General features: G+C 36.0%; 1 protein-coding gene across 4 annotated transcripts in view; it reads left to right on the top strand.

The window, feature by feature from the left end:
- Positions 1-25,842, top strand: part of LOC138707656 (nicolin-1-like) — a 31,352-nt gene that overhangs the window by 2,497 nt on the left and 3,013 nt on the right. For 2 of the 4 annotated variants that reach the window (XM_069837367.1, XM_069837365.1), the window contains exons 1-4: positions 7,509-7,593; positions 13,992-14,214; positions 17,394-17,663; positions 23,215-23,373. In XM_069837367.1, coding sequence (XP_069693468.1) covers positions 14,041-14,214; positions 17,394-17,663; positions 23,215-23,373 — 603 coding nt within the window. In that variant the 5' untranslated portion in view covers positions 7,509-7,593; positions 13,992-14,040. Of the gene's footprint in view, positions 1-7,508; positions 7,594-13,991; positions 14,215-17,393; positions 17,664-23,214; positions 23,374-25,842 lie in introns of those variants that run through there. The other 2 variants (XM_069837368.1, XM_069837366.1) reach the window with 2 other exon arrangements.

The following is a 25,842-nucleotide window of genomic DNA, read 5'->3' as shown; positions in this document are numbered from 1 at the left end:
GATCAGAGGCATCATGTAGGAGGAATAGGGGGGAAATTTCCCCTTTGAGTTTCCTCCTCTCGAGTTTAGAATTACTTGCACTATTAAAAGTGTGACAACTGCACTTTTAATATTAAAATATTTGACTTTTACAAACGCTTAAGAAATAAAAGACAAGCTTAACCCAGATGAGCCTGAAACTTTTTTTACTATGAATTTCATCATATCCTTATAAAATGTACTTAAAATATTCGTTTATATAGTTTTTTAACAACCACTGTGTATCATGGCATTGGTTTTTGAAATAAGTGGCGTCCTACATATAGGTCGGTAGGATATAGCGAGAACATATGGGCAATATGCATTAGTTGTCCGAAATGTAGGAGCGAATGCAGATAAAACGAGTTGTGATCTCAATGTAAATCAAAACTACAATAATATAGTGCAACAATGTAATTTTAGACTGAATACTTTAACTCATTCTCGTGATAATATATTATAAACTGTAAACACAAATTGTTTTCTCTTATATATTCCTGAAGTGAGCAAAGTAATAATATGAACATTCAGTGTTCATTACTGTGAATTGCAACAAAATAAATCCACATATATAATTCAGCGGTAAATTGTGCAATATTGTAACTTGAAAATGAAAATTAACTAATCACAGTGATGACATAAATAACCTGTCACATACATGCGAAGTTCTGAATATTTACTACACATTACTGTGATATACAAGAAAACACTTGACATGTAAGCCAATGGCACACTTCCTTCCTACAGGAAGCCTTCTGATGACACACTCTACACCTGGTTTGACAGTTCTGTTAGATCACCAAATGTTCGAGCCTGTCGTACCTCGAATCTGCATGTTCCATTCGCGATGCCTTGCTTGGGCCTCTTTTTGTTGAGCGCTTATTAGTCTTCTGAATGCCAGATGATCCAGCTTTCCGTCATTATTTTTGTGGAGAAGCCATGCATTTTGCTCAGCCATGTCAATACACTGCATGATTATGGGGAACTACCATTTTTTACCACTAATGACAGCTCTATGCAATGATATATTCTGATATGCACGATCAACTCCACCCATGTGTTTGTTGTAGATAGATATATTTCTGGGCTGAGAAATTTGAGTTTTCTTTTTCTCAAGTCTTGAATATCTAGAGGCACTTTGCAGTGGGTTCACAGGCACGGCATTTTATGCTACAGTAATGACACTGTTATCGTTCCACTTGCAAACGACAACTTTTGCTTCAGCTGTTTGGAAGTCATAAGATCCTCTCTATCTTTTCTTCATCCCAAGAGTAGTCACCAAGGGACAGTTTGACTTCCTGTTGTCTCGAATTGTAGCAGTAGCTCTGATTTTTCGCTTTCCTAGCTCCACAAATAGAGGAATACTGGTGAAAAAGTTGTCGAAGAAAAAGTGATAGGCTGCATCAAGGTGCTCAAAACTTAACACGTCAGAATACTGTAACACGATGCTACCTCCAAGCCGTATTGTTGATAATCTTCTTTTATTGGGGTTGAAGCCCCTTGATATGGCTCAAACCAAATGACGAATCCATTGTCTGTAGCGCCAAGCCAAAATTTGAAGATCCTCTCTATCTTTTCTTCATCTCAAGAGTAGTCACCAAAGGGCAATTTGACTTCCTGTTGTCTCGAATTGTAGCAGTAGCTCTGATTTTTCGCTTTCCTAGCTCCACAAATAGAGGAATACTGGTGAAAAAGTTGTCGAAGAAAAAGTGATAGGCTGCATCAGGGTGATGGGTTTATCCTTGATAAATTGTTTTCAGCCATGGTATTCTTGAAAATCTGCTCTTTTATTCACTATGTAATATACATATTGCTGGATTACAGAATTTTAAATATTAAAAAGACAAAATTATTTTAACAAATGTACGCGGATCATCCTACCGTCCTACATATAGGTCGCTTCAGTTTAGCCTATTATAAACGCGAAGTAATCACAGTAAATTGCAATCTCACTTAATGATACGTTGTATTCATGTCTTATAAGTGTACAAATAAAATTACAAAGTTCTAGTTCCACTTAAAAGTAAATAAAATAAATTACACTTACAAAGTGTTTGTCATGGTAAGACACAGACAACTTCCAAACACAAGTATACTACGATATGAACACTTGCAACATCGGCTGTCTCATCCACAACTAAATAGATGTCTGTAACATTAGCAACAGGACTGCCAGCTTGTAGGAAGTCAAAGAGATAGATTTAAATTGAGAAAATATATGCCGTCCTACATACAGGTCAGTAAGTTTATCTGGGTTAATGGAACGAAGGCATGACGCTTTGCTGCTACATTAGTGTTTGTTACCTATAGTAAATAAAAGTACAATTATTATATTTAATTTAAATTAAAATTTCTTTATCAATGAAAATATGTGCGTTTATTTGTACGCTTCTACATCATAGTAACAGCAAGTGCGTGTAAATTATGTGTCGTATTCTAAGTAAGATAAGTTAAAACTAGGCGTTTGTATGGAAACTGGAAATTTTCTATAAACTGGGGTAAAATTCACTATAAAACAAAATAAATTAAACCTATAAAACAAAATAAATTGAACCATATCGGCCCTGTTAGTGACTTAAAATCATTAAAAATACTTATGAGACGAAGAAAAATAATGAACTTTAGAGACATGTTCAGTGTATCTGAATCATGGTTAATTTGTTTATGGTTGAGTTTACCCCACTTTACGGTTTGCAAAATAGTTTATTTCAGATGAAATAGGAAGAGAATATGCCCCGCGATTTACCTTATAAAGTCTTCCCTAAATAAATCTCCCCCAAGCAAAAAATTCAATGACGCCCTGTTTATGTTTATGTTTACACTACTTTTACTCACAAGGGAATCGACATTTACGTCTAAAAACACCATATTCTCTACACTACGGTGTACAGCTCTGAACATAGGTATAGGGCTAATGGCCACGTGCTTTACACTATTAATGTAACATAGATCTTTATTCTAAATAATGTTCCCGTGTTTTAGCTACCAGAATACGAAGTTGTGTGGACATCTGGTGAGATCATTTTTAAACTTAATATGGTAAATGACAGGAGTAAAACCAGAGACCTCTATTGCACTGTAAATTGAACATCAGATAAAATGTAACATAGACATTTATTCGGCCGCATTATTCAGTTAATAAACCAAGCGGGAATCGAACACGTACCCGAGCGCAGCTCTTAATCAATACGTAAACACACTAGCTCTTGAGCTACGCCAGTGGTTAGAATTGCAACTTAAACATGCTATTCTCAAAGAAGGAAAAGTATAACATTACTGGAATCTTCATTCTTCGTACAGAAAATAAAATTCTAAGCTTTTACAGTCAGACAGGATTTCGAAAAATGAACTCTAATGTCCAGGCAAAGATTTCTGTTCCTCTGATCCCAAAGAAGTCGTTTCACTTTATACTATATATTTATACGGCGCAATTTATTTAGCAGTACGCATTACAATTTGTTTAAGGAGTTTAAATGCTGCAGTATATTTAAAATGTTTGCATTTTTGTTCGTATATCAACTAAAATATAAATACCGTACTTATACTTGAATATTAGCGCATGTAACACTTTATTAGCTTCTGTTTTTTCAGTTGCTCTCTTTTTCTCATTCACGAATAAATAAGTAAATAACTCAAATATGCCAGTGTACCAATAATACTTCGAAGATAAACAGTCAGTGATATTTTTCCTATTATACAGTCCCCCAAAAAAGAAATGAGACGATGGAATATTCTAAGTCCCAGATACAAGACACTGCGCATGATCGGAGGTTCGGAGCCCAGATACAGAAGATTTAAATTCAACCTCTTTGGTTTGTTGTTGGAACTAGTTCCGGAACTTACTTGAAAAACTCAAACAAAAAAAAAAGTTAATGTGTTGTATATTATATAAATTGTGCAGTAACATCGAAAATTGAGCCTTCATAGCGAGATCGACATGTCTCGCAGAAGCTCAATAGCTCATTCGGCTAAGGGTTCTTCGTGTCATGTGGAAAGGAGCAGGTTCGAGCCATATACCCGCGAGTTCTTTTATTTCCTTAATAACGCTAAAACTTAGTTTATAGAGTCCTAGGATTAAGTGGCGATCGCGAGCACAATGAGACTTGTTTTCGATAAGTGTTAGTGGTCACAGACAATACAAAATTAAATAGTATAATACTATAAAAAAAAATAGAAGACTGGAAGTGGGAAACGCTAAAAAGTGCCTTAATTAATTTCAGATTTTCGATCGAAACCAATGAATGTGTGAAGGCGAATAATTTGAGAAATGTTGGAAGTACCAGAAAGGTTTCCTTGTAGTTCACTAGATGAGCAACATGAGAACGCTGAATATACATAGCGTGCCTAACAGTGTTACAGTGTGTGTATGTGTGTATCCAATGCCCACCCACTTTATTTGCGTGATTCGAGTTCCGCATACTGCGGATAGATGACAGAACTGTGACCCATTTTCTAGTTGTACACCACTTCGACGGGTCACACTGTAGCCTTTTTTTTATTTTAGTAGGTTATTTTACGACGCTTTATCAACATCTTTGGTTATTTAGCGTCTGAATGAGATGAAGGTGATAATGCCGGTGAAATGAGTCCGGGGTCCAGCACCGAAAGTTACCCAGCATTTGCTCATATTGGGTTGAGGGAAAACCCCGGAAAAAACCTCAACCAGGTAACTTGCCCCGACCGGGAATCGAACCCGGGCCACCTGGTTTCGCGGCCAGACGCGCTGACCGTTACTCCACAGGTGTGGACCACTGTAGCCTACATGTGTATCTGTGGAGAGTTATGTCGTGTACTAGGGTGAGTGTATGTGTAAGTGTTCGTGTAAGTGTAGTGTCTGGAATGAGTGATGATGATGATGATGATGATGAGGAAGGGAGAAGGGAAACCCCGGTGCCGGCACGTAGCCTACTCATGTCGAATAGCACCAAGAGGGCCGCCAGGATTTACGTCCCCATCCAACGGACGAATCACAATCAAGAGTGACATGCCTTCTCTTCATATGCACTGCGGAAAGATTTGGGATTTAACCCAGGCATATTGGTGCACAGTCTAGTGATTAGAAGTTGTGCACCGCCATCTCTCCTAGTCCCGAGGTAGAAATCGAATCGAACCCGGGCCGTGTTGGAGAGAATGTTGTAACATGTTTCCCGCTCGTGCTCACATAACACTAGTGCATTGACATTCAGTATATTACGTATTGTTTGCTACGTGTTTCTTCAGTGCTTAGTGCATTTAGTGCATTACGATGTTGAGGAAAGAAATTAATTGTGACTCAAAAACTCCGCGCTAACAATTCATGAAACGTCATATTCAAAAAAAAAAAAAAAAAAAAAAAAAAGGACAGGTGTTGCTCAGAAGCAACCACTGACAAAGTTGGAATCATTGGTATTGCACTGTGTAGTAGAGGTTGTTGTTTAGTCAACTGTCCGAAGACAGGTCTGAACCTCACAAGTAATACCAATAAGACACCACATATGAGGCAACTAGGCTAGGAGCTAATGGGGTAGGATGGCCAGTTTCTTTCCCCCTGTAGTAGAGTATAATGGAATAAAACACAATATTATGATAATTTTATTTTTATTATGAAAAGATGTTTTAATAGTAACTCTTTATTATTATTATTATTATTATTATTATTATTATTATTATTATTATTATTATTAGCATTATCTGTTAGTTAGGAGGCCGGAGGGAAAAAGATCTTTGGGAAGGCCGAGACGTAGATGGGAGGATAATATTAAAATATATTTGAGGGAGGTGGGATATGATCATGGGTGGGCAACTCGTACTCCCAAGGCGCTGAAAACCTTGGCACAAAAAAGCACACACCGAGGCAGCCGCTGCAGTTACAAGCCGCCAATCACTGTAGACGCAAGCGAACCAATAACCACTCGTGTTGCAAGGCCCTCGTACACTGCAGCTAGCACAGAGTTCGTTCTACCTGACTGAGTTTGTTCACAGTTTGAGAGCACGAGTTGCCCACCCATGGATATGATGGTAGGGGCTGAAATATTCTTGCTCAGGATAAGGACTGATGGCGGGCTTATGTGAGGGCGGCAATGAATCTCCAGGTTCTCTAAAAGCCATTTGTAAGTAAATAAGTATCATCATCATCATCATCATCATCATGTTCCTTTGGTAAACTGAGGACTGACACATGTCAATTATGCGATAAGCTGAATATGAATATGAAATCACCTCAGTTGAAGGGCCTACTTAACACAGTAGAATTTCTTGACGTGAAATACAGAGAATTTTATACCTTTTAGTGTCAGTGATATTACCCTGCAAAAATGTTGAGTGTAATGACGCAGAGCACATTCAGCGTTTTCTTGGGATTGCAGCATAGCACATACATCTTTACCAAAATATATGAGAATGTATCGCAAAATTAATATGATTTTGAGACATTGTTCAAGTTAGGTATTAAAAGTGATGTAAAACTATAAGCATTTCCATCTTAATTATATACAAATTATTTGTAATATCAATGTGTATGTTTTCTTTTTTTTTCGTGTTTCCCGATATTTAATGTTTTGCACTTTCAGCGTTTACCATTTCCAGTCTTTAATTAATAAATGCGTTAATTATGAGAAATATATATATTTAAAAAAATGCATAATGTTTTGCTAGCGGTTGACATTCTGATAAGTTCTATTCAATGTCAATGACAAATGGGAAATGGACGAAGAAGCACTTTAAAGGCAAGCGAAAATGCTTCCTTGTAAGGAAATTTGGGGGCTGACAAAAACTGAATATGTAAGCTGCAAGCCCCTTGGCCATTGTTTCACTCCGATTTTCACCGTTACACTTAAGGAACTTTAGAGAATGTGAAGGGGGAAAGCCAAAAATTGGACTATCCCCATAGCTATCGCAAGGGGGGGACAGACAGACAGACAGACAGACAGACAGACAGACAGATAGACAGATAGATAGATAGATAGATAGATAGATAGATAGATAGATAGATAGATAGATAGATAGATAGATAGATAGATAGATAGATAGATAGATAGATAGATAGATAGATAGATAGATAGATAGATAGATAGATAGATAGATAGATAGATAGATAGATAGATAGATAGATAGATAGATAGATATTTTATTAACCGTTGGAATACAATTATTCATGGCATCGTCAATGTACATTAATATAACATTGATACAATAAATATTACAGTCATCTTAATCTATGGTAACATGTCACATGCTTATTTAATAGAATACTAGTTACTTAGAATATAATGTATTTAATCACTAAGCAAATAACGTACTACTAATACTACTAATTCAGTCAGTAATGCATAACACACTAGAATAGTTACTTGTAAATAAGATGTTGAATTTATTTTAAGAGATACATAATTAATTATTTTGTACTCACACACTAGCTCACAAGATTTAAAAGCCTGCACATCGAGTGTGACGCCGCAAACCTCGTAAGAAAGACAAGGGTTCCGAGCTGCGAATGTATAGCGACGTGTGACCTTACCTTATTCCGATAATCTTTGGTAGAAGAAAATGTGTCCTAAAACTATCCTTTCCTGTTCACGTCTCCTGGTATTATAACACGTAAGTGTGATCTCTTATATTGTTTGTAATTGTTTCATGTAACACATGTTTTTTTAAAATTAGATATTATAACAATTTATCTCATAAACATCAAAGAAAAATCTGGAAAAAACCTTTTTACCATGTTCATTAGTGGTATAATATTAAAGACTATTTTATTATAGTAGCTACTGCCTACACCCACTTTTGCCATGTTGGTTTCCACGTAGACCCAATCTAGCGAAGATAATAATTATTCTTATTCAAGTTTTCATCGCATTTAATGACATTATTAGGCAGAATTAGGATTCTTGCAATCCAATTTTCTTTCGCTTAATAAGGATATGAATTACTACTGTATTTCAAATAATGGAAGTAAGAGGTATTCAATGTTCAAGCTTTGCAGTCTTTGATACTTGGATCGACAGCGATTGTTCAGACAAAAATGAAACATTTCACTTATGTGTGTTATATTATACCAACTTTAAGATTATGTTAAATGTTATGTTTTTTATTTAACGACGCTCGCAACTGCAGAGGTTATATCAGTGTCGCCGAATGTGCCGGAATTTTGTCCCGCAGGAGTTCTTTTACATGCCAGTAAATCTACTGACATGAGCCTGTCGCATTTAAGCACACTTAAATGCCATCGACCTAGCCCGGGATCGAACCCGCAACCTTGAGCTTAGAAGGCCAGCGCTTCTTTAAGATTATATAGGAGAATTCTACTGAAGATATTTATGTAGAATGTAATTATGGTACCTATTATATCACTACATTTCGTGACTTTATTGTAATATTTGTTTTCCAATAGAGGCCTAATATAATACACAGCAATATAACTTAACCAGTGTCGCCAACCAAGGAACAAGAAATCCCCCTATATCATATTAAAAATCCCCCTAAAATTCAGAGAAACCCCTTAAATTATTTAACTTGTACTTGGAAAAACGCAACACAAAAATTAGCAAATGTGATTACACACACACACACACACACACACACTTGAATAGAAAAAATATTCACACATCATGAACACTGATATGCAATAGAATAGGATACTCACAGTTCATTCCTGTATGTCCTTGCACTGGAAGACCATTTCTTGATAATTCGATTTTTAGGCCTAAATGTTTCGTTTCCATTAGTTGCACACTGTGTTGAAATATGGCATTCAAGGGAAAAAAAGGAAAATATTTTTAAAAATATTCAAAGCTCTGGGAGGCAAATCCACTGTTGAACGGTAAGTTAATATTTTGTATCGACTTATGTTACGAAGTTGATATTTATACATGGTAGTACAAAAAAAGAGTTATTTAATTTATGTGCAAGGATTTTTAATTATTAAAGTAAGATATTTGTTCCAAACGTACATATCCTTGAAATTGCTTTATAAATAAATTGATAGGCCTAAAAATACAGTATTAATATAAAGATATACATTATTTTACGTTAATGATTTCATTTCTTTGAATTTCTCATAATTCGTGCTCGCATTACGAACTGGTTGGCTCTTGATGTATCGGGACAACAATGTGTTGCATTTTGCAAGTATTGTCACAGTACACTGAAAGTCCATAACACTTGGATCTTGCTGAGTGCCGACTTTTACTCAGGCAAGCAGACTTAGTTTCAAACTAAAAATGTTATTCATAGCTGCTCACGTGATTGGAAATTGTTGCGTATAATATTTAATATAAAATGAAATCTAATTGAGAAAACATAGATGTAGAATATAAAGGAAATGAAAATCAGTTGTATCATAAGCATAAGCATAAATTTAGATTTGGGAAACTGTTTAACTGCATTTTACTGCAGACACTATTGTTGTGTAGGCCATGACTAAAGCAAGATACGGAGAACACGGTGCAACGCGATGACGAGGGGAGGAGAGCATCATAATATTATAATACGAGTAATAAAGTGGGCAAGTGAGAAAAAATGCTTGCAAGATGCAATACCAGCCGAACAAAGGATTCATGATTATGATATTGTTCAATTACACAACACAGTAGATTCTATAATTCATTTTAAAAATAAATCTTAATGATGTAGTTTAGAAAAACACCCCAAAAATCCCCTTTAAAATTTATCTTTCCCCTGAAAATTCCCCTAACACTTTATTCCCCCAAACCTCCCCCTGGAAAAGTATTTTCCCCCCAAATTTGGGAGGAAAACCCCCAAGTTGGCAACAATAAATTTAACTATGGTGATTTCAAAGAAATAGTGTGGAAGGCAAACTGTGAAACACATCTAATGACATCATGCTTATATGACATTATGGCCTACAATAAAAAAGCTCAAAAAGCCACTTAAAATGGTTTTTAAAAACATTGTTAATAATGATAAAGATATGCACATTGAAATTATAAAGGATACGAACAAATTTCACCTGGTTCATTATTATTCTTGTCCAGTGCTAAGAAGTAAAGGTTAGACTGTCTGACCATGAAACCAACAGACCCGGGTTCAAATCCTGGTTCGGACAAGTTACGTGGTTGATGTTTTTTCCGAGGTTTTCCCTCAACCCATTAAGAAAAAATGCTGGGTAACTTTTGGCGCTGGACCCTGGACTCATTTTGCTGGCATTATCACCTTCATTTGACTCACACGCTAGATATATAACCATTGTAGTTGAAGCATCTTAAAATAAACTAATGGAAAATAATAATAATAATAATAATAATAATAATAATAATAATAATAATAATCATGTGTTTTAATACTGTAATATTTATATCGTTTTTATATTTTAATCGGAAAATAATATATAATTATTATTCGTCATCATCTAATTTTGTAGTCAAACTAGTTTGTGCTACAGAAGGTGCGGTACATATTCTACCTGACTCGTATGTCCTCTGTCTGTTTCGATTTGAACAATATAGAATGCTAGGTAAAATAAATATTCAAGAAATGTTATAAAATTCTAATTATTTCATTGTCTGTATTTTTATCTAGTTGATACTATGCGACGTAAATGCACAAATACTGGAAGTATAGTAAGTAGGTTTACGTTATATGGTTCTTTTCAATTTGTCTTAACTAAATGGTTAAAACATTACGGCCCGTATTCATAGACATTCTTAGCGCAGGCTTTCGGTGGATGATCAGCGAACTAACGTTTTTCGTATTCATAAACCAGTGTCAGCGACATGATATGATATGAACCCTGTTTAGCACGCTCGTAGTGCGGGCTAGCAAAATGTCTATGAATAGTACCCTACGTTGCTAGTTAGAACATGGAACTGAAGTTAGATCGAATCTTGGCTAAGTTGGTGAATGTAATTTTAAGTAAGTGAAATATACAAAAATAAGACAAAAAAAAGCATGGGAAAAAGAGAGAGAGAGTGTGAGTGAGTGAGTGAGTGAGTGAGTGAGTGAGTGAGAGTGTGTGTGTGTGTGTGTGTGTGTGTGTGTGTGTGTGTGTGTTGTGTGTGTGTGTGTGTGTGTGTGTGTGTGTGTGTGTGTGTGTGTGTACATACACATAGTGGGCTAAAAAAACCGTACAAATTTTGAAAGCTTCTGACTTTCGAAATAATGAATTTTTTTTAAATATTCTTTGTCTAATGAAAAGAACACACTTTCTAGATTTAAAAAAAATATTTTATTCACATTTCTACTTCCTTTTTCCATTCAATTTATAGGGGGCAAAACAAGACATTGCTAAAAACCGAGTTTCCGTAACAATTTTTCATTAATGTGTTATATGACAACATAGCGTAATTATTTTTTTTATGGAAATTCAATTGGCTATTAATGGAAAAAGAAATTAAATATAGGACTCAGTATGACCACTGTCATACTCCACAACTTTCTGTAGCCGTGTTCTCCACTTGTCTATGGCAGAGACAATCTGTCTCTGGGAAAGCTGGAACCAGCAATCACGTATGCGCTGCTTTAAATGGATGATGTCGCCAATGTTCTCCCAGTCATACAACATTTTCTATAGCTGATTCCATACAAAGTAGTCTATAAGGTGTAAATCCAGACTACACGGTAGCCACAAATCTGGAGGAATGAAGCTTGAACAATTGGTTTGAAGGTAGGTAAATGTTTCTGCAGCTCAGTGGCATGGTGCTCTATCTTGCATAAAATAATAATCTGGCATAGCATCTTCAATGTTTGGAAGCATTTTTCTGAGAACATCTTCACAGTAGGTTTGACTGTTGAGTTTAAGCTCGGTGAATATCAGGTTAGTTTTTCCTTCATATGAAACTCCTGCAAGTTTAACAAAAAAATAAAATATGTAAAATAAATAGATACACTCATCAAATTTCCTTTGAATCATATGTCATAAATTTGTCAAAAGAAATCTCAAAGTATATTACAATTGAATGTCAGGGCTTTATAGCACCATTTTCAGTGGTCAACAAGGAATAGTCACCATTTTTATACAGAAGATGAAAGTACCGGTATACTGTTAAATTAAAATAATAGTCAAATTGGATTGTATAAAGATATATCCTTCCTGTGGCATAAAAAGATTTTTTTTGTCAAAAATCTTGAAATGTATAACAAAATATTATATAACTGTTACTTTCTAGTACAGTAACTTCACACCTACAGTATTATACAAATGCAGTCTTTCTGACTATAAATATATCTGCAAAGTAAAACGATAGTTTTCATGGTTGAAGTTGTTCAAAGTTTTGCTAAAACTGGGATGCATGGACATTCTTCCTTCCTGTAATTCAGTTTTCGTAATGTTACCTTGTGGAAGATTAATAAAGTAGCTGAGTTTTGAAGGATGGTGTTATTCAATGTGTGATAAATAATAACTTGTATGCTTTACGAGTTTAGTCCTTTTCCTTCTACAATGAATTTCAGTGAATATTCCCGATGTTTCTGTCATCCAACCAGTGGCAAGTCCCTTCCGGCTACTATTGCTACTTGCATCCACGAACTCATAGTGGTTTATTGGATTAAAACATACATAGTGTGTTGTAATGCCTCACGTGTTAGTTGTGCCAGTCAATATTGCCAATTTATCTATTTTCCCATTTGATCTGGTATATATATTTTATTTTATTGGGTTATTTTACGATGCTGTATCAACATCTAGGTTATTTAGCGTCTGAATGAAATGAAGGTGATAATGCCGGTGAAATGAGTCCGGTTTCCAGCACCGAAAGTTACCCAGCATTTGCTCGTATTGGGTTGAGGGAAAACCCCAGAAAAAATCTCAACCAGGTAACTTGCCCCGACCGGGATTCGAACCCGGGCCACCTGGCTTCGCGGCCAGACGTGCTGACCGTTACTCCACAGGTGTGGACGACCTGGTATATTTCTATGTTAGTTTAGAAGGCACTTATCAAATGAGTATTGTCTACATAGGGGTTTAGCAAAATTGTTAACCCTTACAGCAGCAAAATTATCCATTTTTACATTAATACTCTATCGATTTAGCAGCTTCTGCATTGATTTATAGTAGGCTTTCAAAAATGGATTTGGCAATCAGCACTGGTGCCAGTCTGTCCTTTACAGCTGACAGTAAAGGCACGCAATGAGTCAGCTAAGAATAATTGCAGTTCATTCTCTTACGTGTTGTGTTTTGCAATGATTAGGCCTACATATTCAGTGTGAGCCGCCATGGTGGTCTCGCGGCTAGAGTGCTGGACTTACAATCCTGTGGACCCGGATTCAATCCCCGGTGTACCCCAATTTATAACTTGTGTTAGGCAAGCCCGTGGTCCAGGTAACACAGGGGTTTTCTCTGGGAAGCTCTGGTTCCCCTGTGGCTTCTCAACAACTCTCCATAATCATCTCATCACGGGTGTAACATAGACCAGCCTCCTATGGCGCACCCTGGGCAATGACTCTGTCGGTAAATTGGTGTACATAACTGGCTCCATATAGGTGAATGACGTAAGTCCAGTACCCGTCATTGGTTAAAAAAAACATATTCAGTGCGTGAACGTGTTCACATTTTGAAAACAAACATACATACGGAAAAAAGAATCATGTAAATTTCCTGGTCGCCCATTTCTATGTAGAAAAACAATAGTGAATTTAGTTTTATGCTGGAGGAACTTAAAAAAAAGTATCATTTGAACATAAATTCGCTCTAGTACCGGTACAAAGAAACTGATACGTGTGGTGGTTTCTTACGATGATGTGAATTATGTATTACACAAGATGGATAACACTTCCAGCAGCTGCTGTAAGAAGTGTGAGTACAGAATGTTAATAATGTAGCACAGTACATAAGTTTAAATCCAGCAAAGTGCCATGAGTTTTTTTTGGATTCAAGCAGTTGTGCTACCATGGGGGTCCTGCCACCGGTCAGCTGATAGACACACTGGGACTCACTGTAGATAAACGACAAAACAGCCTATAAAAGCCATGATGGAACTCTCATGCCATTGGAAAAGTGTAGCTCAATTTTTCATACTTGCTTTCTTTCCCTAAAAATATAGCAAGCACAGTATCTATTGCTAGATTGTGAGTGCAAAAGGAGGACGTGAAATGATGCCGAAGCAGAAAGGTCAACCATTATCCAGTAAAGAGACCCATCCACAGCGACATACATATGAAGCTGTGGAATATACGGTAAGAGGACCTGTGGCTGTCAGCCTAGATGATGAAGTCACAGCTCCGGGATGTCTCGTAATTGACCTGCAGTTCTCCTCACCAACACAGGTCAGACTTTCAAAACTGTCGAAATAGTTCTTGCAGAAATAATTTCAAGTATTTAAATATTTCACTTAATTGAACAAATGCTGAAATAGCGATTTCTCGCAAAAGCAAAAATACAAAAATCATTAAAATATGTGTACCTCATATTTTCATTTTTTCCATAAATTAATCAATTTGCCATTTGGTATTTAAATGAGAATTACAGTTTTGTCAATCATGTATTTAACTGGCACCATAATGTGAGCATAAGTACTTTTACTTAAAGATAAAGGGGTTGCTATGACGACATTGCTCACAACATTCGAAAATATAGATGTGCTTTACAAACTTTACTAGTAATATAATTCAAATTTCCAGAATTTTCCCAAGCAGACTTGAAATGTGTAATACAGATTTGAGAGATTAGCATATTTACTCAAAAATAAGACCCTCCTAATTTTTAAACTATTGTTTTATAAAAAAAAGTATTTTGTACGCGAATATTAGACTCGTAAGAAAATATTGATAATGGAATTCTAGTACCATATTCTAAGTGAGACAGAAATTGTTAGTTTTTCAGAAAATCGTTGTCAAAGGAATATAATAGAGCCCTAAGTCAATAGAAAGAGGTACGTGAAATACCGTTAGGTTCAGCCCAAGGACAGACTTCATCCTTTTTCAGTAACTTTTTGTGAAAACAATGAGATCGCAGGAGTGTGGAAGCTGGCTGTTCCATTTATCCTTTCTACCTGATCATGCCTTTCAGCATTACAGCTCATAAAGTCAGTAACTACCGGTTATTAAATAAATGTTACATACTTAGTTATGTAAATTTAAACATCTAAACTTTTTTAGATTTAGTTTGTGTTAATACAATACAATAATATTTATTTAGTTGCAATCTAAGTCCTCAAATTGCATTTTCATTTTTCTATATGCTCCACTTTAAGACCCGATGCAAATATAAGACCCTCCCAAATTTAAAGACAATCTGGTAAAAAAATGGGGGTATTATTTTCGAGTAAATACGGATTAATTATCACCTAACTGTAATAGACTGAAGGGAAAATATCACGAAAAATAACATATGTAAATTGTTTCATGTTCTTATTTAATGATACCCCCGGGAAAAAAAAAAAAAAAAAAACAAAAAAAAAAAAACAAAAAAAACTCCTGAAACTGAAATATGACAAAGCCACTTTGGGAGCACTTATCGAAAAGTGAAATCATAGTATATCTTAAAAACCTTATGTGATATGAAGAAAAGAGATGCATTTTCCGATTCAGCGCACATCAGACATAAGGGACACATTGTTTTAAGTCGGAGCAAAATCCTTGTTGTTCAGTGTTAACTATCAGACGAAAAGTGAAAATACGAGGCGCATCCAGAAAGTAAGTTTCCCGATTTTTTCCCCTTGAAAGTAAACGTAATTAGCCATGTCAATTGCGCATGCGTAACAGATCTATGACGTATCAATCATATGCCAGCCGGACAGGTCCCGCCTGGTGCCAGTAGCGTGGCAGCAGTGGTCCGAAATGGAAGCTCTTATTCCTTCTCCCGCCGCCAGCGAGGTTCGGTCAGTGATAAAGTTCTTTAATGCACAAAGCATTGCGCCAATTGAAATTCATCGGCAGCTCTGTCAGGTCTATGCGCCGAACATCATAGGCAGTTTCCCGAAGGTCGTCAAAGTGTCCATGATGAAGAGCGCAGTGGGCGACCGTCCCTCATCAATGATGATCGTGTTGAGCTGTGTGGCAGTGCATCATGGATAACCGTCGCTTCACGATTATGGAGCTGAGCAGCCATTTTCCGCAGATATCGCGATCCTTGTTGCATGAGATTGTCACTAAGCACCTGCTGTTCAAAAAAGTGTGTGCCAGGTGGGTGCCGAAAAACCTGACACCCGAACACAAAATGCAACGTTTAGGAGCAGCACTGACATTTCTGCAACGGTATTACGATGACGGCAACGAGTTCCTCGACAGGATCGTCACGGGCGATGAGACTTGGATTTCGCACTTCACCCCGGAAACCAAGCAGCAGTCAATGCACTGGCGGCATAGTGGACCTCCGGTCAGGACAAAATTCAAACAGACGCTGTCGGTACGGAAAGTGATGTGCACGGTGTTCTGGGACAGGAAGGGCATTCTGCTCATTGACTTCCTTCCAAGAGGTGAAACAGTGAACGCTGACCGTTACTGTGAAACACTGCGAAAATTGCAACGTGCCATTCAAAACAAGAGGCGTGGAATGCTTACTGCAGGTGTTGTGCTCCTCCATGACAATGCTCGTCCACATACGGTTCGGCACACAGCAGCTGTTTTGACGGAATTTGGCTGGGAGTTTGATCAACCACCGTACAGTCCTGATCTTGCTCCCAGCGATTTTCACGTTTTCTTGCACCTCAAGAAATTCCTGTCCTCCGGTGAGCGTTTTGGCAACGACGAAGAGCTGAAGACGTCTCACAAGCTGGTTCCATTCACAGGTGGCAGAGTTCTACGACAGAGAGATACAAAAGTTGATACCACGATATGACAAGTGTCTCAATTCTGATGGTGGCTATGTTGAAAAATAGCTGAAACATTGCTGTACCTGTTGCCAATAAATGTTTTCCTGAAAGTGTGTGTTCTTTTTTTTTTTAAATAGGGAAACTTACTTTCTGGATGCGCCTCGTAATAAGGGATGTCAAGGTAAATCCTCTAATATTACTGTCGCATATGATAAAAGGCATTGTTTGCCAACTACTTCATTATGAGGAATAATGCAGGAGAAAGAAGAAATTTTTAATGCCATGTTTCAGTTTGGTTTGGGTTCAACCAAGTGGAAAAATGTTCGTGCCTCATCATTTGAAGAGTTAGAAAATATTATAATTAAATGTATTGTAAATAATAACTGTAGGCCTAATTAAATAATTATTTGTTTCGTATACGGTATAACACGTTATTAATAGCCTTTCCTTCTCATTTTATGTAAATCCCCATTTAAGGAAAATGCCTATATAAGGAAAAAAAAAAGTAATCCCTCAGAAATTCGTTAAAAAGGGTTTCTACTGTATATTTGAAAGAAAGTGGAAAAACTATACTTTCTGCTAAATTAATTTTGAACTTCTGTTACATTTGCCATATCTAAAAATCATGAAGTAAGAATATCAGCATATCAAGTAATAACAAGAGACTCAAAAGAATAAATTTCTGATTTTCAGGTGGGAGAACTGATGTTTCGGAACTATTACACGGCATGGTTGGCTGTCCTAATAAAAAAGGACACTAAATTTTGTGCTAAAACCTACAATGTCTGTGATTATAATGGAAAACAATATGTATCTGCTACTGGTAATAAAGTATTGGGAAAAAACACAAAACAATTAGATGACCTGGGAGTTTGGGCTGTTGCTATACCCCGTAAAACATTGATGTCAAATCCTCATTTGGAAGAAGGCAGTCAAGATCTAATAAGTATTTCAGCCACTGAGGTAAGTGAGATACTTTCTATCTGTTTAAGAAAATAATGAAATGAACCATATTCTGAAATCAGATTAAGAATTTATTATAATGGGAACTGAACTTATGTGAAGATTTAGATTGATTTATTTGTAAATAAATTTAAAATAAAGATGGTCTATATTTCGTGCATTCCCTGTTGAAGACAGTTTATAAAATTTTCGCTCAAGAAATTAATATTATTTATTTACATGATTGGATATGTTTAATTAACTGAGTAAATGAAAAGAATAAACAAATTCAAATGACTTAATTTTGTGTTTGGGATGAGTGAATAGTCTGAAGCAGTGAGATGCACATCATGTTGATGGTGACTTTTTCATCAGTGGCAGTGAGTGCATAAGGGCAACTGGGCTGCAGCCCTACCTAATAGTAAGCCATTCTTGAAAGATATACCTATGTATTGAATATATTATTTATTTCTATTGTCCTCGTCTTCAGCAAAATGCCGGTAGATACTTTTGTCAAGCTATATGTAGCACACTGCTGCCAGAACTCTTTGTCAAGCTATATGTAGTGGCTCAGGCTGTGCCCACATGATGCACTTATAGGTTGGCTTCTGCTTGAGAACAGTGAGGTCGGGATATTGGTGTTGTGAATAGCAACAGCTTTGGACTGCAAGCACTGTTTCAGTTTCAAGATGATTATGAATAAGAACAGTTTGCAAACTATCAGTTTTTCATCACTATCGTTTGTAGGGAAGAGTAAAAGAAAGAATAGGTGGTGACACTCCTGACTTAGTTATTTCTCAGGCATCATCGAGCAGAAATCATACTTACTTCAGGAAATTTAATTGTTCTATTTATTATAAGCATAAATGGTTGTGTAGCTGTCCTGAAAAAAAAAAATGCGCTATTTTGCTTTCCATGTTTATTGTTTGGGGGTGATGCATCTTGGACAAAAGCAGGGGTAAATGATTTAAAACACTGATGATGATTTAAATGATTTAAAAAGCCCAAAATGCTGAAGTTTTAGCAGAATGCATATTAGAGCAGTTGAATACCGGCTGTATGGTTGTGAAACTTGGACTCTCACTTTGAGAGAGGAACAGAAATTAAGGGTGTTTGAGAATAAGGTTCTTAGGAAAATATTTTTGGCTAAGAGGGATGAAGTTACAGGAGAATGGAGAAAGTTACACAATGCAGAACTTTACGCAATGTATTCTTCATCTGATATAATGGGCAGGACATGTAGCACATATGGACAAATCCAGAAATGCATATAGTGTGTTAGTTAGGAGGCCGGAGGGAAAAAAACCTTTAGGGAGGCCGAGACATAGATGGGAGGATAATATTAAAATGAATTTGAGGGAGGTGGGATATGATGATAGAGACTGAATTAATCTTGCACAGGATAGGGACCGATAGCAAGCTTATGTGAGGGCGGCAATAACCTCCAGGGTCCTTAAAAGTCCTAAGTAAATAAGCCGACAAAGCTAAAAAAAACAGGAAGATTCTGCAAAATATATTAAAGTATGTCATTGATTTGGCTGTGTTTGGGAAAGTAAACATCGTAAATCAGCCAAGTGATGCTTACAGACAGCAAACAAACATAATGAGAATGTGAGACAAAATCGAGAAATTCTTTCGAAAATTATAGACTGTATAAAGTTTTGCACGAAATTTGAACTTCCATTACGTGGCTATGACAAAACCTTACAGTAATCGAATCTTGACGTGTTTCGAGGATTACTGGAATTTGCTGGGTAGTTAGATGAGTCTCTCAAATACCATTTTCTGAACTCAAAATGTTTACAGGAACTTCCAAGACAATCCAAAATGAACTTCTTGACTTATTCTGGAGGTGTGTCGTGATGAAATATCTGCTGAAATACAACAATCTAAATTTTTGTCAGTCACGTCAGAAGATACAACCGATGCATTAGATCATATGCAGCAGGTTATTGTTTTCCATTACGAATTAATTGGAACTGTGCATGAAAGATTGTGGGGGTTGTTTATCCCAAAAGCCCAAAATGCTGAAGTATTAGCGGAATGCACTGTAGAACAGTTGAAAACTGGTACAGTTCTGAATGGCGACCGTGACAAGCTTATCACCCAGATCTATGATGGAGCAGCTGTAATGAGTGGAGAGAAGGCAGGTGTACAAACAATTAAACAATTCTATAAATATGCACATTTTGTGCATTGTTATGCACATCAGCTGAATCTAATCATACAAAAGGTAGCATCACAGAATTCACAAGCTCGTATTTTTTCAGTAATCTTGTTGCTATACCTGCATTTTTTCTTAAGTTGCCCTCACGATTAGCTGTACTGGATAGTGTTCCTAGACGAATACCTGAAGGACCAAACATACAATGGAATTTTCATAGCCAATTAGTTGATACTGTTTTTGAAAATAAGAAGAGTTTAATAGAATGCTTTGAGAAATTTCGAATTGAAAGAAATCATTTCACTATACAAGGAGCTACAAGGATTCTTCATATGTTGAATAATCAGGACTTCAACTTTTGGCTAGAATTTTTTCATCATATCATGCCTCATGTAGATATTTTTTATAACCAGCTGCAACATCGTAATGCGAATTCCAGCAGTATCTACAATGCAGTAAACTCATTCTTTGAGGCAACCATGAAAGAAAGAAACAAACTTCCTTCTGTTACTCAACAAGAAGAAACTTCTCCCATGAAAAAAAGGGAAAGTAAGTCGCAAAATCTTGTCTCTGCGAAAGAGGTGTGTGATATCATTTCTTGTCAGGTAAAAGAGAGATTTATTTTCAGTAAGCATTTGTCGACAGCAAAATTGTTAAATTTCTCTCTTTTCAAAAACAATATAAATTACATAGTACAATTTTCTTCAGCTGAACTTGATGAAATCATTGAAGCTTATCCTTTCTTGTGTGAAGAACGTCTGAAAACTGAACTACCTGTTTTGTGCGAGAAGCAAGAATTCCCTAATATTTCTACGAAATCATTTCTGCAAAGAAGTGTTCACTCTCCTCAAAATAATTCTTACTACTCCCATGACTACTGCTAGTTTTTTTCTACACTGAAGAGTGAAGACTTTTCTAAGAAGTACAATGACACAAGACCATCTTGCTGCTTTGGCAATGTTAAGCATAGAAAAAGTTATGATTGAAAATATTATTAATTTCAATGATAAAGTGATTAATACATTTTCTAATCGCAAAGAAAGAAAGCCTAGACTTAGTGTTCAAATAAAATTGTGAATCAAAGAGTGAAATGTTATCTCCAATAAAATTAATGACATAAACCAATTTAGTAATTTTAAATTAAATTTTATAGTGTGTAGTGTTTCAAAACTTCAATTATAAACAAACATAAATATCAACGACACAACAGCTGCAGCAGAATCAAAGAGGACTGAATCAGCGGTTGATTATGGCTTCAGCTTCAATACAGGTAAAATGCATTAATATAATTAATTTTTGCTGTGGTACATGAGACTTAATAATGCTATATATTGAAAATTTTAGTGCAGCCCTACAAAGCTAAAATCTCACTAGCCGCCACTGTTTTTCACTCCATCATTTTGTTTATCTTGATCTCACTGCTACAGCATCATGTTGTTACTTCAGCAATACTGAATGGAATGCATCTTTAAAAAGAAGTATAAAATACAGAACAACCATAGGCCTATAGGTACGCAATATGTATATGTATTATAAATATGTTTGTTTTCACTACAGGATCTATATTTTATTGGTACTGAGTATAACTGATAAATCAGTTATAAGCTCATTACGCTTTCTATCGTCGACTCACATACTTCTAACACCTTGTAAATCCAATTTTTCCCGAATGTTGGATTATGGGTGATATCTGTGTATATTTTCATTATGCATCTACAAATGGAGAGCTTACTTCCAAACTCTACCTAAGTCATTTTTTATTTTTATTTTTATTTTCTATTTATTTATTTATTTATTTATTTATTTATTTTTGTTAATAACTCTTACTAGTATTAGATACATGTGCTTCACTATAATATCATTCAAAACTCCTTAAGTCACATTGAAATTATATTGGGAAAATTCCATTTTCTTCCAAAGCCCACTCAAGTCATGAAAAAATTTAATTCCAAACATCTCTCAAGTCACAGAAACCCTAGATCCTCTGACTTCAGTGATTGCTGCACAATTCTAATCTTTGCTGATTTTGACATTTTAAAGTTATAGTTGTTGTAGAGAAAACTGTTGGAAGTATAACTGCTATAATTTGGCTATCTTATTAAGTAGTATGAAATGGAAGGTGAAGTAGTAGATTTCAAAAGTCAAAAGGAAAGAAAACATTCTAAAGATGAAGAAAACTGGGTAAAGAAGATAAAACAAACAGCCAAAAATAGTAAAGAAGCCCATCATCCACCAAGATTGAATTGCCAGCAGGATCACAGAGTAAGTAATAATGACATCAAATACTTAAATACTATTAAAATTTGTGGATGACAATGATGACGAGCGAGCTTTCTATGAAGAGGCACTCAGTACTGTACCCTCCGAGAGCAAAGAGGGACAGGTATTCTACCAAAGTGCTGAGGAACCATTCCTAGAAGGTATTCCATAACTCACACTAAAAGAAAGATTTTTGTTCAATATTCAATAATATATTACATTCGTTAATTTCCATGAGAATGTAAATTGTTCAAGTTAAGTGTAATTAGCATAAACTAGCTTATTATTGTCCATTATTGTGAATTTTTTCCTTAAGTGTAACGACTTAAGTGGCTTCTGGAAAAAAAAATATATTAGAGATGCCATTTGGACCCTAAAGCTAAAACAAATTTTTTTCATACTTTAGTATGTTGTTATACATAGCACTACCTAATAGATACAGTTAAAATAAATTACATTTAAAATAGAATAACAGATGTATAAGTTTTTATGTTCCTCCTGATAATCATAAGAAAATGACTTAGGTGGAGTTTGGAAGTAAGCTCTTCAAAAGTTACTATATTTTATAAATAACAAATGCATACCGGTAACAGTTGTATAAAAGGAATAAAGAACTTATTTTGCTGTCCTGTACAATTTCCTCTAACAGATTTACAAGGTTTTACGAGGGTAATTAAAAAAGTAAGGTACCAAGCTCTCTCATGGTTGACATATTTCCCCTCTTGTTCGAATTTTCCGTCAGGGCCTATGGACTGACTATGGACTAGAAGTTCTGGGGTTTGATACTGAGTAGTGACAGGATTTTCTCGTTGCCAAACTTCCAAAATGGCCCTGAGATTCACTCAGCCTCCTATCAAACTGAGTACCGGTTCTTTCCCTGGGGTAAGAAGGGGATTTGAGCATGGTACTGACCACACCACCTCATTCTAATGCCAAGGTTAAGAAAGCATGATGCTCTACCCACATGTCCCATGATCCTTAAGTGCCTTCATGGCATGCATATACACTGTATAAGGGATACCCCTTTACCTTTTATTGTCAGAATATTAGTATTTGATATTTAACATTGGTATCAATATGATGTCTTTAATGTAAAGATTCTAGCAATTTTTCATGTAAATTTTAATCTTCCTGTTGTTAACATTTCAGAGCAAAGTAGAATGGCAAAATCTGGAAACTATGAGATTAATCCTCAAGCAACCATCACCTGTATGGAAAACTTTTCATATAGAAGAAATCAGCTTAAAGAAAGAAATCCCACGTCGTGTGCCCCGACCCATTCAACATACTGACCCAGTTCAATGTCAGGTAACAGAGTTCTTCGGAAGTTCTTTTCATCACATAAATAATTGTATTTCAGTAACTATATTGTAAAATCAGGGGTTACTGAAGAGTGAGCAAGTTCATTTAGGATGCTGAAAGTAATAAGTTACCGAAGGAAAAATGTGAGGCTATCATATTATAGTCTCCAGGAAGAAAGAATAACCTTGTTAGCAATCTTTTAGACGTGAATACGTCCTTAAAATCAGACTGACATATAGGGTACCAAGATGGAAACTGTGATGTAACATTTGCAGGGTAATTCATTCCGACACTATAACTTCGAAACTAATGAGATTGAAATAAATGTGGTCTCGTTTGATCGGGTATACGACTACGATGTGAGCATGACCTTCAGTTGACACTGCGAATGCGCGAGGTGCTGGAGGGGACCTGCAGAGACTGGCACCATTTTGAGCATGGAAAAATATATCCAGGCAGTATATCTTGCGACTCTGATGTGCTAACATGCTGATGTTGGTGCCAAATGAGAGATCTCATCTAGATCTGTCGATTTAAGCCAGACGTATTCACATAAAGGCTACACAGCCATACACCATTTTTTATATTTTACACTTTAGACCCGGTGGTAGTTCTAGTACAATTGACATTTAATTTGCCAAGAACCTGGCAATATTACTAGTACACCCGTGTCCTGTATGCTTGTTAAAATGTGCAATTTTTTTTATTTAGCAAACCAACTGTAATATCGACGTGAATTATTAATCATAATCCATTTTATCTAGGAATCATGGTAAAAAAAATAGATGTCCCTATGTCACATGCTGCCACCTCACGAAAATTTTTCGTAATGGGGGCATTTAAAAGCACTGACACAGGGATATGCTGGATATTTAAGCACCCCCATACTTAAAGTGTTACATTTGATTATTCTTGTGTATTTTCAACATCTGTGACAACTGATTCTTCAACTTCGACCAAAAAAAAAATCAATTTCAATATTAAATTCCTTTGCATTAATTTGTCTCTGAATTTTGAATGACTCATAATATTACAATTTCGTTTTTAATTTCACCAATTAAGAACACAACGTAATAATATTTTAAGGTATATACACCATGCCTAAAAGTCCCAATACCATTTCAAAACATCAGTATACTGCAACCATATGACACAGAGCAGTGCTGTCTTTGCAAAATGTTCTGCCAGTCCCTCTAAAAATTTCCTACACATCCAATGAACCTTAACATGTGCTCCCCTGGCGGCCCTCAGGATGTCAAGGCAATAATCCACTTCTGCCCATATGATATGACATATTTATTTCCAACAGCTTACATCGATCATGATGGCCCTTTACATTACTGTATACAGTGCCAACACTCCTTAGAATACATTTTCTACTTACATTTTAATCAGCCGGCTTTAACATAGATATGACCCTGACCACTTTTCTACCTCTCTCTCTCTCTATATATATAACCTCCCTTCTTCTACTTTATACCCTCCATTTCCCATTTATTTAGCCTATTTTACTCTTTCTAATCTCATTTAGCTATTAACTATATCCTCTCCAGTCATTACTCGTATTTACTAGTTCTAAAATTGTTTTTCATTAAGTTCATCTCTTTCGCAATTGCCCTAATATTCAGTCACTTGATTCGCTATCATTCACTAATCACTTATGCCATCTGAACTGTTTATTTTACCGTTGCACTATTTTATAGTTTCACTTTATTCCCACTCCCACTTTCCTTATTATACAGTATTTTATTCACTCCTATTTTCTTCACTCTCTGACCTTTTCCACTATTATTCCCTCGCATTTCATCTTTTTATTTTCCCCTATTACAGTTTCTACTTTCACTATAACTTTCTGGTCACCATCACCATTTGCACTTTATCACTTTTCTCAGGTTTTGTTTTCCTCTGCCAGTGTTTTGTCACTCAAGCACCAACCTCTTAAGTTGTAATTTTTCTGTCCCTTCTTCCCATTGATGTACCCCTATTTGTTGGCACTGTCGTTACTTCTTCACCTCCTCTTTTTGGAGAATCTTGTCTTATCTCACTCTCTTCCTCTTCCCACGACTTTCTTTGTAAGTAACTGCTGACCCAGATTCTCTTTCCTATTGGTTTCACTGCCCTCTTTTTGCTGTTCTCTCCTTTGACTAACGTTTATTATTCCCTGTCTACATGGTGACGTTTTCAATATTTTTGTCCAGGTGTTATCTTTCCTCGACTGCTTACTGACGTCATTCCCATCTGCCGCTCTCACTTTGCTCTGCATTTTTCCTCTGGTCCTTGTCCTCTCTTCCTGGTTGCTGGAATCTGCTGACGCATTTCATCAATTGCTATTCTTTCCTGTGTAATCACCTCTCCTCCTATTTTTTCTACTAGCTCTCCCATTGTATGTTTTACTACAATGTTCCTTAGCTCCTCTTTTAGGTCTCTTCTTTTCTTTTCCTTTACATTTGTCCCTCCTCTGCATGGTTCAAATTT

The sequence above is a fragment of the Periplaneta americana genome, chromosome 10 (genome assembly GCF_040183065.1).
Source record: "Periplaneta americana isolate PAMFEO1 chromosome 10, P.americana_PAMFEO1_priV1, whole genome shotgun sequence".
Lineage (NCBI taxonomy): Eukaryota > Metazoa > Arthropoda > Insecta > Blattodea > Blattidae > Periplaneta > Periplaneta americana.
The sequence above is the reverse complement of the archived record's forward strand: the minus strand, read 5'-3'. Positions and strand labels throughout refer to the sequence as shown.